Below are 13,550 nucleotides of genomic sequence, written 5' to 3' on the forward strand. Positions count from 1 at the left end.
GAGTGATCCCAAGGAGGGGAACTGGGATCAGAGGGAGTTAGCCATGCAAAGTGGGAGGAGAAGAGTATTCCAGGCAGTGGGAAAGGTGGAGGCAAAGACTCTAAAGCTAGAACGGTTTTGTCATATTTCCCCATCCTCCAGGGCATCTAGCTGTGATAAGGAGTTTGCAATATATCCTAAGTGCAATGGGAAGACATCAGAGGGCTCTAACCCAGGGAGTCACATGATCCCATGATGTTTCATGAGCAAAAACACTGCCATCCCAATTTGTGGAACATTTAGCTTCTCTTTCCATAAGTGGATTTTCTGATCTGTTTTGCTTAATTTAACAGCTTTACATACATGAGTTTCTTTTTGTTTATTGTATTGAATCTGTAAGCCTTCTTGGAAGATGGGGCATACTTGTTAACAAATAACTGATCTCTCCAGGTCTAAGAGGGCAAGAGAGGCAGAGAGGGACCTCCCAGCTGACCTCACCTCACCCATGGGAGGTGAGTTTTTTTTCAAGAGTCTTCCTATCAGTAGAAGGGGACTTTTATGGCATTGCCAATCAACAAGTGTTTGAGTGCTGGCTCTTTGCCAGGCATTGTGCTGGATTCTATGGATTCAAAAATGAATGAGACAAGAATCAAGTCTGTCTGTCCATTCCATCCCTGCTCCTTTAAATGTGCTCCTTCAGAGGTTCCATGACTTGATGTCATCATACAAACCCAGGGTTTACAGTGATGCCCATTCTGTCTCAGGGCTCTTGACATCTTATTCCTCCATGTTGAGGACTTATTCCCCATGTGACTTTTCTGGATCTGACCATAGATATCCAATATCTAGTACTCACTGAATCATCAAAGAATAAGCATGCAAATGAGTGAATGAACTTCTCTCTCAATTTGGCAAGCACTTAAGATGAAAGTGCCCATCTTGTTTGTCCAAAGAACACAATCTGTTTTTGAGAAATTTATAGTGCAGACTACAAGAATTACATAAGACAGCAGTTTTTAACCTGGAATCCAGAGGGTTCTTAGAGAATCCCAGTATGGACTTTGGTGGAGGAGATACCTCAAACCTCATGAATCTTATCTGAAATTGTGAATGTACATCCTTCAGCCTTTTTTGCGGGGAGAAAGTCCATAGCCCTTGTCAAATTCATGGTGGATCTCATGACTTTGCAAAGGTTAATAGAAGGTTTCATGTTATACCTCTGATGTTATTCTGATTGTGTTAGGAACTCTCAATCTCATTATCCTTAGCTTCTCAAAACCCTTCTCTTAGAAAAATCCTCTTCTTTACTCACAAAAGTCAGTTTCCTCTTCAGTCAAACCTCTGGGTACGGTTAGGGAGGCATCCATGAATAGGAGATTTGACTTTCCTGGGCTCACCTTGTTTGGTTTTACTGCAACAAACTGTCTGAAACACAAGTGGAATGCAACCCTAGCTGACTGGAACTCATTGCTTCCAACCTGTCTTTTCATTTATTATCTCATTTACCGTTGATCACAGTAAATGGATGAATGAATGATCCATGTGTAGGTGGAAAGAGCACAGTTCAGAGGGTTTCACTAAATTAGTCAAGATTGCCAAGACAGTAAGTATGGTTTGGACTCACCTGGAACCCAAGTCTCCTGATTCCCAACTGTTTTAAGGGTATTCAGTATTTGTTTTAATCAAATGTAGTAAGGCACATAAACATGGAAATGACTGTCATGAAGGAAGAAGTTTATTATACTCATAGACCCCTGGAAGCAAGAGGCATGTCATACTATGCAGGGCCACACGGGGAAACACCAATACAAGATGAGTGACAGGGGGGAGGGGACTGATGGGTTGAAGCCTTTATTGTGGTTTTTGTGGGAAGAAACAGGCAAAGCAGGATAAGCAGGCTTAGAATTGAATAATCTCAGTGGGCTCAGGGATGTAGGGACTGTCCCTAGCTGTCTGGTACCTATCTGGCCCTGGAGTGATTAGGGCAGGTGGATAATGGCCCTGGGTGTGCACACCTGATAAAAGGAGATAGTTGGGGGCATGGGGTCTGAATTGGTTGGTTTACATATCAAAGGTGCACTTGAAGGCAAATTGTTTACTATATCCAAAATTGGCTAACAATTGGGATGGGCAGTTTCTCCAGGACAGTAAGTCCCCAGATATCAGAGCATCAAAAATACCCCCTGAGTGAAGTTAATGGAGCTGGATAGTCTAATGAATTGTATCACCCACCTTTGAGGATACTTATAGCTTGACTTCTTAGTGCTCCTTGAAGTGGTGTTTAATCTCTATTCCACAGTGTTAACCTAAGTTAACAGTCTCTGGGTGACCCAGAGACAGCCATCTCCTTCACTTGGAAAAATACATGGCCATAAAACTGGACTTCCATCCCTGGCCAGAAGATTACAAATGGCAATTTTTTCTGAATTAGGATATTTTCAGTACCACACATGAGATATCAGGTGCTGTGCTTGAGAGGAAGGAGATTATACAGACTCTTAGAGCATCCCCAAAATGACAGTCCATTTTTCATAATGGTCTATGATATTCATTTGTTGAAACTTTATTACTTTTGTAATTTAATTCAATTTATCCCATTTTATTGCTGCTCAGGACACTGTTACATTATTTGCCTCTTTTGTCCTTCTGGATAAAGATGTTTCTTCTTTTATTATGAGCATGATGGCTTCTAGATTAAAGCAGCCTGCTCAATAAAACTGTTTTCACTGGCATCCACCTTCTCTGAGCCCACCTCTACTCTTGCAGAATTTTCATGAAGACAAATATTGGCAGTGATTTATGAAGCATTTTTGTGGTTAATCAAGTTCCAGCTCTCATTTTCTGCTTAGAGATTAAAGATTTTTTTCAGAAATGCTTCCCTGCATCGGAAATCATAGAAATGAGCAAATAACAATAGAAGTTGATTAGGAATATTTTTTGTGAAGATACAGGTTAAGAACATAGTAACAATTGACTTTAAAACACAAAGACATCAGAAGACTTCTTTCTAAAGCTGAAGTTGTGTACCATTTTTGAGAAATCCTGGGTATATTTTAGGGGATAATTGAGTTGGACAGTGAGTCAAAAGGGACAAAAGTAGGTGAGAAGATGTGAAGGTGAGTCTACATGCTTGTTTGCATAGGCTGCTACTTAGCTGAATTGAAATATGGAACACATGGGTGTGGGCAACCATATGTAACTGGATGATTCTTTTAGCAAATTTTATTTATACTTATAATCCATAAATTGCATGTTTTTAAAGGTAGAGATACTGCATTTATAGTTAAATGTTATTTTAAAGTAAAAGATTGCCTTTGTTTTTAAAAACAAAAGTAAAGACTGTACATTGGGAGGCTCCTGAGTGCCCTGTCCCCAGCCCTTTCCTCTGTATTGAGACCAAATAGTGGGGCTATTGTAATTTCAAGAAGCAATGCTTAAAATAAGGACTATTAAAAGAGACAAAGAAGGACACTACATAATGATCAAGGGATCGATCCAAGAAGAAGATATGACAATTGTAAATATTTATGCACCTAACATAGGAGCACCTCAATACATAAGGCAAATACTAACAGCCATAAAGGGGAAATCGACAGTAACACATTCATAATAGGGGACTTAAACACCCCACTTTCACCCATGGACAGATCATCCAAAATGAAAATAAATAAGGAAACACAAGCTTTAAATGATACATTAAACAAGATGGACTTAATTGATATTTATAGGTCACTCCATCCAAAAACAACAGAATACACATTTTTCTCAAGTGCTCATGGAACATTCTCCAGGATAGATCATATCTTAGGTCACAAATCAAGCCTTGGTAAATTTAAGAAAATTGAAATTGTATCAAGTATCTTTTCTGACCACAATGCCATGAGACTAGATATCAATTACAGGAAAAGATCTGTAAAAAATACAAACACATGGAGGCTAAACAATACACTACTTAATAATGAAGTGATCACTGAAGAAATCAAAGAGGAAATCAAAAAATACCTAGAAACAAATGACAATGGAGACACGACAACCCAAAACCTGTGGGATGCAGCAAAAGCAGTTCTAAGGGGGAAGTTTATAGCAATACAAGCCCACCTTAAGAAGCAGGAAACATCTCGAATAAACAACCTAACCTTGCACCTCAAGCAATTAGAGAAAGAAGAACAAAAAAACCCCAAAGCTAGCAGAAGGAAAGAAATCATAAAAATCAGATCAGAAATAAATGAAAAAGAAATGAAGGAAACAATAGCAAAGATCAATAAAACTAAAAGCTGGTTCTTTGAGAAGATAAACAAAATAGATAAACCACTAGCCAGACTCATCAAGAAAAAAAGGGAGAAGACTCAAATCAATAGAATTAGAAATGAAAAAGGAGAGGTAACAACTGACACTGCAGAAATAAAAGAGATCATGAGAGATTACTACAAGCAACTCTATGCCAATAAAATGGACAATCTGGAAGAAATGGACAAATTCTTAGAAATGCACAGTCTGCCAAGACTGAATCAGGAAGAAACAGAAAATATGAACAGACCAATCACAAGCACTGAAATTGAAACTGTGATTAAAAATCTTCCAACAAACAAAAGCCCAGGACCAGATGGCTTCACAGGCGAATTCTATCAAACATTTAGAGAAGAGCTAACACCTATCCTTCTCAAACTCTTCCAAAATATAGCAGAGGGAGGAACACCCCCAAACTCATTCTCCAAGGCCACCATCACCTTGATACCAAAACCAGACAAGGATGTCACAAAGAAAGAAAACTACAGGCCAATATCACTGATGAACATAGATGCAAAAATCCTCAACAAAATACTAGCAAACAGAATCCAACAGCACATTAAAAGGATCATACACCATGATCAAGTGGGGTTTATTCCAGGAATGCAAGGATTCTTCAATATACGCAAATCTATCAATGTGATAAACCATATTAACAAACTGAAGGAGAAAAACCATATGATCATCTCAATAGATGCAGAGAAAGCTTTTGACAAAATTCAACACCCATTTATGATAAAAACCCTGCAGAAAGTAGGCATAGAGAGAACTTTCCTCAACATAATAAAGGCCATATATGACAAGCCCACAGCAAACATCATCCTCAGTGGTGAAAAACTGAAAGCATTTCCACTAAGATCAGGAACAAGACAAGGTTGCCCACTCTCACCACTCTTATTCAACATAGTTTTGGAAGTTTTAGCCACAGCAATCAGAGAAGAAAAGGAAATAAAAGGAATCCAAATCGGAAAAGAAGAAGTAAAGCTGTCACTGTTTGTAGATGACATGATACTATACATAGAGAACCCTAAAGATGCTACCAGAAAACTACTAGAGCTAATCAATGAATTTGGTAAAGTGGCAGGATACAAAATTAATGCACAGAAATCTCTGGCATTCCTATATACTAATGATGAAAAATCTGAAAGTGAAATCAAGAAAACACTCCCATTTACCATTGCAACAAAAAGAATAAAATATCTAGGAATAAACCTACCTAAGGAGACAAAACACCTGTATGCAGAAAATTATAAGACACTGATGAAAGAAATTAAAGATGATACAAATAGATGGAGAGATATACCATGTTCTTGGATTGGAAGAATCAACATTGTGAAAATGACTCTACTACCCAAAGCAATCTACAGATTCAATGCAATCCCTATCAAACTACCACTGGCATTTTTCACAGAACTAGAACAAAAAAATTTGCAATTTGTATGGAAACACAAAAGACCCCGAATAGCCAAAGCAATCTTGAGAACGAAAGAAGGAACTGGAGGAATCAGGCTCCCTGACTTCAGACTATACTACAAAGCTACAGTTATAAAGACGGTATGGTACTGGCACAAAAACAGAAAGATAGATCAATGGAACAGGATAGAAAGCCCAGAGATAAACCCATGCACATATGGACACCTTATCTTTGATAAAGGTGGCAGTAATGTACAGTGGAGAAAGGACAGCCTCTTCAATAAGTGGTGCTGGGAAAACTGGACAGGTACATGTAAAAGTATGAGATTAGATCACTCCCTAACACCATACACAAAAATAAGCTCAAAATGGATTAAAGACTTAAATGTAAAGCCAGAAACTATCAAACTCTTAGAGGAAAACATAGGCAGAACACTCTATGACATAAATCACAGCAAGATCCTTTCTGACCCACCTCCTAGAGTAATGGAAATAAAAACAAAAATAAACAAATGGGACCTAATGAAACTTCAAAGCTTTTGCACAGCAAAGGAAACCATAAACAAGACCAAAAGACAACCCTCAGAATGGGAGAAAATATTTGCAAATGAAGCAACCGAGAAAGGATTAATCTCCAAAATTTACAAGCAGCTCATGCAGCTCAATAACAAGAAAACAAACAACCCAATCCAAAAATGGGCAGAAGACCTAAATAGACATTTCTCAAAAGAAGATATACAGACTGCCAAAAAACACATGAAAGAATGCTCAACATCATTAATCATTAGAGAAATGCAAATCAAAACTACAATGAGATATCATCTCACACCAGTCAGAATGGCCATCATCAAAAAATCTAGAAACAATAAATGCTGGAGAGGGTGTGGAGAAAAGGGAACACTCTTGCACTGCTGGTGGGAATGTGAATTGGTTCAGCCACTATGGAGAACAGTATGGAGGTTCCTTAAAAAACTACAAATAGAACTACCATATGACCCAGCAATCCCACTACTGGGCATATACCCTGAGAAAAACGAAATTCAAAAAGAGTCATGTACCAAAATGTTCATTGCAGCTCTATTTACAATAGCCCGGAGATGGAAACAACCTAAGTGCCCATCATCGGATGAATGGATAAAGAAGATGTGGCACATATATACAATGGAATATTACTCAGCCATAAAAAGAAATGAAATTGAGCTATTTGTAATGAGGTGGATAGACCTAGAGTCTGTCATACAGAGTGAAGTAAGTCAGAAAGAAAAAGACAAATACCGTATGCTAACACATATATATGGAATTTAAGAAAAAAAAAATGTCATGAAGAACCTAGGGGTAAGGCAGGAATAAAGACGCAGACCTCCTAGAGAACGGACTTGAGGTTATGGGAAGGGGGAAGGGTGAGCCGTGACAGGGCGAGAGAGAGTCATGGACATATACAGACTAACAAACGTAGTAAGGTAGATAGCTAGTGGGAAGCTCCCGCATGGCACAGGGATATTGGCTCGGTGCTTTGTGACAGCTAGGAGGGGTGGGATAGGGAGGGTGGGAAGGAGGGAGACGCAAGAGGGAAGAGATATGGGGACATATGTGTATGTGTAACTGATTCACTTTGTTATAAAGCAGAAACTAACACACCATTGTAAAGCAATTGTACCCCAATAAAGATGTTTAAAAAAAAAAAAAGCAATGCTTTGGGTGTGAACACCCAGCTCAGCAGCTACAGACATCTGGGTACAGATCTGCCCTTTCTTGGGAAAGAAGAAAGTGCAGTTGGCTGATCCTGCTTGCCCAGTCTAGCTGGTGTCTGATATTCCTGCCTTGTTGGATTGACACAGGCTTCTTTAAAAATGTCCTTTTGATCCAGCTCTTCTGTTTCTTTTTTTAACCACCCAATGGATTTGTAAACTCCTTCAAGTTTAGCCCCAATCCTTTGCAATCTATAGAATCACTTTATTGAAAATGGCTTCAAATATTTCTTAATTCCCAATGCCACTTCTTTTTGTTCAGGCCTTATCTTTTTGGTGATATGTTTTTAAAGTGTTGGACTCCAACCACCTGTTTCAGACCCACCATGGGTTCTTCTAAAAAATGTAGATCCCTGGGCCTACTTAATCTGAATCTCTGGAGGATGGGTGCTGGGGACTGGTTATTCCGATGCCCAGTGAAGTCTGAGACCTCTCACCCACCTGTCCAGAGCCACTGTCATCTCTCACCTGCAGTGTTTCAGTGGCCTCCTACTTAGTGTCTGTGCTTCTATTCCTATCTCCCTATGGCTGTGGTCCTCAAACTTGGATGCAAATTGGACTCTCCATGGGGACAATAAAAGTTGGGCCCTGCCCAAATCAGAGGTTCTGATTTGATTGTCTTGGTTGGGCCCTGGGCATTCAAAACTGTAAGAACATCACAGGAAAGCTGAATGGGCAGCCAGGATGAGCACAACTCTCTAAGGCCTGTTTTCCACACTGCAGACAGAATGATCCTTTCACAGGATTATGTGTCAATCCACATCAGGCTTCTACTCAGTTCCTCCTATGGCTTCTGTTCTTGCTACAGAAAAAGCCCAGGCTGTAACAGAGGCTGCAAGACCCACATGATTAGGCACCTGTTGTCTGTCCAAGTTCATCCTGTACAATCTCTCCTACCTGACTGCACGTCATCCATACTGGTCTTGTCAATATCCCTTGCGTATCCCTATCTCAAGGCTTTGTACCTTCTGCTCCCTTCACCTGGAACATTCTTCCCCAGTAGGCATATGGCGTGCTCCCGAGCTCCACCCATGTTTTGTCCAGATCCTTGCTCAAGCAGCACCTTATTGGGGAGGCCTTCTCTTCCTCCCTTTCTAAAATAGCAGCCCCCATCAGTCTCCATTGCATAACCCTGCTTTATTTTCTTTGTAAGTTTTTAATTCAACAAATACATAATCATTTTATGAATCTGCCATTTATCATCTGTTTTACTCTCATGAAAATGTTGGCTCCCTGAGGACAGAGAGTTTGTTCTCTTTACCTGTAATATTCCCAACACCAAGAATGGTCCCTGGCACATACTTGGTGCTCAGAAGTTACTTGTGACAGATGATGAATTCTACCCTTGGACTGTCTCAAAAGCATGGGCATTGGTTATTTCTCCTTCAGCACTGAAGGGAGTTGTGAAGGCAGCAGCAGCCTGTTTCCTGGCTGTACAGTTGCCCCATTATAGTTCTGCTGGCAGCCACTCTCCTTCCCCTGTTTAATGGCTGTAGGAAGGGGAGAATTTGATTGATTATTTTTGCAAACTCAAACTACCCTATGTGCACTAAAGGTTGAGAGGAATAGTACTCCTCTAAGTTTCTGGAGGGAATTGTATCTAAATGAGTAAGAAGCATAATCTGTGTTTTGGAAAAACTGGATTGAGTTCTTTGTGTCATCTGGGAAGTTTTATACTAAGTTAAATTAAGTGACTTTGAACTTTGAAGTGTCCACATCCTAACGTTTTATTAAGCTTAATTGGGTTTGTAGAATATTTAAAGACCATCCAAACTCAAATGGGAGATCAAAATGAACTAATAGGTTGATGTAGACTTCCCCCTGCCTCCTGCCTTTGTGCTGCAGTAATGAAAGTGACGCATTCATACCTGTGGATGATGAGCACAAAAGCCTGGCTTTCTGGGGAGTTTCGGTGTGTCCTGATGACTGCCCTGGTCTGAACTGTGCCATGGCCCCTTCCCTGTCATCTGTGCTATGAACCTGGCTTTCAGAACCATCCCCATCTGTCTCTGCTAAGGAGGCTTGCCATATAGTAAAATTAGTTGGGCTCTAGGCAGACTTGTCAAAGTTTGTTTGATGGAGCTTCTTAGGGAAGAAATCTCCAATTATTGGACATAAAATCCAAAAGTTTACAGAATCTGTTAGAGATGGAAATGAGGAACAGTTTGACTCTATTACTCATAGAAGTTTTGCACTCATTTCATTGAGCAGTGGAGTAAGGCAGCCCACCCTACAAGATGCAAGGCCAGAACTTAATTTCCACAGGTCATCTCTTCTCCTATTTGATTTTCACTGGTACATTTACTTTTCCTATGTCCATGGAGAATGGTTCAGGAAGTAGCAGTGTCGTTACTTTCTTTTCATTTAAAATGATCTTTAATTATTAAAGCAATATTTGTTCATTTGTAAAAACATTCAAAGGATATAGAAGTTTACAGAGTAAAAAGTGTAAGCCCCTTTTTCTAAAAGGGGCTTTTAGAAAAAAATAGAATTCTATTTATAGAATACACAATATAGGTACACAATATCCCACAATTTGCTTTCCCCCTTGCCAAGTTATAATGGATGTCTTTCTCATGAGTACATAGCTGCATGGTATTCCACTACATGAATGTCCCATGAGTTTTTTAGCCAATCAGCTATCAAGAGAAGCTTGGAATTTAACAGGTTTTAACCATTACAAAGAATAAAGGTGAAGGTCCTTGTTTTTTACATATTTGTGTATTTGTGAAAATGTCTAAAACCGAATTATAGGGCTTTAAGAATATATGCACTCTACAATTCTCCATACATCTGTGACTTCATGTCATCTCTGTTAGACCTGCTTGGCCCCCATAGACATTTTATTTGTTATCCTGGCTATAGATAAATACCTAGAGGTAGAATTACTGAGTCTGAAAAAATTACAGATATAAAATCCTGTTGTTAAATGGATCTCCAGAATATTTATTTTGGAGTGAAGTCCCTTCATTTTGTTGCCAGTTGAAAGGCATTATTGTGAGAAATCCAGGGCATGAACCCAGTATTGTTTGATTATGTTTATTTTATATGCAGAGAGGCAACGAGTCATTTCCACGCCATTTCTACTCAAATAAGGGGGCCAATTCACTGGGAGCCAAGGGCTGCACATAAATGGAAATATTTAACATGATTCTGATTTTCTTTCATAAGCAATAAAATAAAATACAAACCAACAAAATGAGTATAATGCTATAAATGTCTTTGCACATACCTGACCCAGGGGATGGTGCTGACTGGAGAAGCCACAGTAGTGTTGGCAGTAGGGGCAGCGGTGCTGGTGGAGGGGGTCGTGGTGCTGGTTTGCATGATTGTGGTTATTGTTAGCACATTATTCCTGTGTAATCATGTCTAGTCTGAAGTTTGGTGCAATCCTACTGGTTTTCCAAATGGGTTGCCATATTTTAAAATCAGAAACTGTGTTAAGTTTTCATGAATGGTTCACAGCATTGTTCTGGGGTTTTAACTATGCCTCCAAGAGAGAACTCAGTTTGTCCTCAGGTTCTTCACCTGGATGGCAGAGGAGGTTTGGCACCTGCAGGTATCTTTGCTCAGAACAGATAGGCTGCTTTGCGTCAGGTCTTTTCCTCTTTGCCTGCAAAGATAGACTCACAGATTCACTTCCTAAGAGCTATCTTTTATGCTTTCTGCTTCGTTAAGAACTTGCTTTGTGCAGGTTTTTATTAGTCAGACATTTTGAGCTAAAAGCTAACGGTGGCCAGGCAGGAAAAGTGAACAGGGGACAGCTCTGTGTAGGAAGGTCAGTGGTGACCACTTTGGGCCTATGAGGTTGCATCTTCTATTTTTTTTTCCCCCAAGAGAGTCAGAATCTCCCAATTAAAAAAAAAAAAAAAATCCCTCCTCCCAATGTGATTCCGGTGGGAATAGTGTGGAAAAGAGCTGGGGGAATGAGAGAGGCAAAGCAAAGGCCTCTGTGTCTGCTCATCTGCCCCAGAAGCCCCCTTGCAGGAGCTGTTGATGGATGAAATAACTGCCTTACTCAACACAAATGAGGACAGACTAAGGCTATACAATGATAATATATATTTAAACATTGGAAATAAACCATCACGTAAGAACTATAGTCTTCCAGTTATATGTCTCAGTTAAGAGGTTACTCATAACTAAAGCAAAATCTTAATTTTCAGTCAGCTATGTGCATTTACATTTTTATCCATTCATTTACTGAGTTGTAATATTCCAAGCACTGTGCCCCATCAAAGCACAGCCATCCTTTCCCTTGTCAGGTGGATGGTCTAGTGGAGATCAACCTCACAGGTATAACCACACAAGATACTAGTTAACAACAGCTGCAATAATGTCTCTGAAGGAACCGTAGGGGTGCTTGACCCAGTCTGGCTGAGTGGAGGAGACATCAGCTGGAAAGACTTTGGGGCCACATGTTGAATGTAATTCATCTAATACCATGTCTGCATTTAACTCAGTCATAAATTGGTGGCTGAAGGACTGATTTCACCTGCCAGAAGAATTTTGTTTGGACTGTGTGGTATTGACCCACATGCCATTTAAAATGTGAACCAAAGGATTTTAACCCTTTTAATTTCTTGTTTTTCTTCCATCTAACCCTCAAGTACAACTCTGGGAGGTGGGTTGTACTTTATTTCAAAGAATTCTGGCCTCATAATAGAGATTTGAGAAGGCAATAGAAAGTGAGAGATCCAAGGTTTTATATGTGTTCTCTGCTCTTTAGGAGCCAAAGTTTAGGAAGGCTAGAGAGGGTTCCCTTTGGTCTCCTGGCTATAGGCTGTGCCTCTCATCCCAATTAATTACCACCACAGACAGTAAGAGAGTGTCTGCAGCCTGTTCTTACCATTGGGTGGGTGGGGGGCATGCTGAAGTTCTTTCAGTGGTGTTTTGATTCCCAAGAAGAGCACACTCTGTACTTCTGTGTGGATGAGGACAATGGTTGCCAATTTGGTCCAGACCTGGATGATCTTTGTCCATATATGTGTAGCAAACTGTAGCAAACCCAGGCCCACGATGCTGCCAGTCTCCCGTTTCAAGTTATTCTCCTCTGTCGCGAGTTACACACCGAAAAACAAACACCACCAGTGCCATATGGGTTAAAAGATCAAAGGCCCCAGTTTTGCGTATATTTCTAGCTGACTTTACTTCAGATGTCTTAAATATGTTTCTGAAGATGGGAAGCATGGGGCATTAAGCAGGTAAATCACATGTGTGTGAGCCATGCTTGTGGTCTGGGCAGGAGGGTGAAAACTGAAAACCATTGATCCGTGTGTTCCTCTTCCTCTCAGGTTCGCATCTTCACGTACCTCATTGGAAGAGAGGCTGCTTTTGCAGACAATCTCAAGTGGATGGCCTGTGCCAATAAAGGTAGGTCTCCCGATGGGTTCAGTTCTGAATAACTTCTCCGTGGATGTGTAGAAACAGAGACAGTCACGAGAAAGTGGAGCGTTCTATCAGAAGGCTATGAATTCTAAGATAAGGTCTGGATGTTTCTAAATGATTATGACTGACTTGTAACAACTTCTCCCAAAATGTGTTTATAAACTTTGAGGACATAGTCAAGTGGAGTGGTTAAGCCTCTCCACTCTATTGCTTAGTAACTGAGTAACCTTGGAAGAATTACTATGGCAGAGCCATTCACCACGCACCAAATATCCATGTGCTCACTCACCATTCCCAGCCCCTTGCACTGGTTCTGGCCAACAGGCTTTAAGCAAAACCAACCTGGGTCATTTATGGGCTAAAGCATTTAAGAGCTGGTTTGGTGGTATCTATTCTTTTCTGCTCCTATGAACTCTGAAGCTACATGATGGAATAGATGAAATAGCCTGGGTACCTGAGTGGCCGCATGGAGCAGATGCCTTTCCGCTCACCCTGTCTTCTGCCATCTGCCAGCCCATGATGGATATATAGTCTGTGTGATAAACCTTTGTGTTAAGCCAGTGAGATTTCCAGTTTGATATGTTCCCATAGCATAACTTAACCTACATAACTAATTAACTTAGTTAACTTTAACCTGCTTCAGTGTTCTAATCTTCAAAGTGGAGAGGGTGATAATAGCTTTTCTTTTTGATTTTTATTGAATATAGGGTTAAAAAATGAAATGATACAGATTAG

General features: G+C 40.1%; 1 protein-coding gene across 1 annotated transcript in view; it reads left to right on the plus strand.

The window, feature by feature from the left end:
* The window catches only part of CACNA2D3 (calcium voltage-gated channel auxiliary subunit alpha2delta 3), a 787,629-nt gene that overhangs the window by 488,177 nt on the left and 285,902 nt on the right, over positions 1-13,550 (plus strand). The window contains exon 12 of the mRNA XM_079935575.1: positions 12,722-12,800. Coding sequence (XP_079791701.1) covers positions 12,722-12,800 — 79 coding nt within the window. The remainder of the gene's footprint in view (positions 1-12,721; positions 12,801-13,550) is intronic.

Source organism: Stenella coeruleoalba (assembly GCF_951394435.1).
Source record: "Stenella coeruleoalba genome assembly, chromosome: 10".
Classification (NCBI taxonomy): Eukaryota; Metazoa; Chordata; class Mammalia; order Artiodactyla; family Delphinidae; genus Stenella; species Stenella coeruleoalba.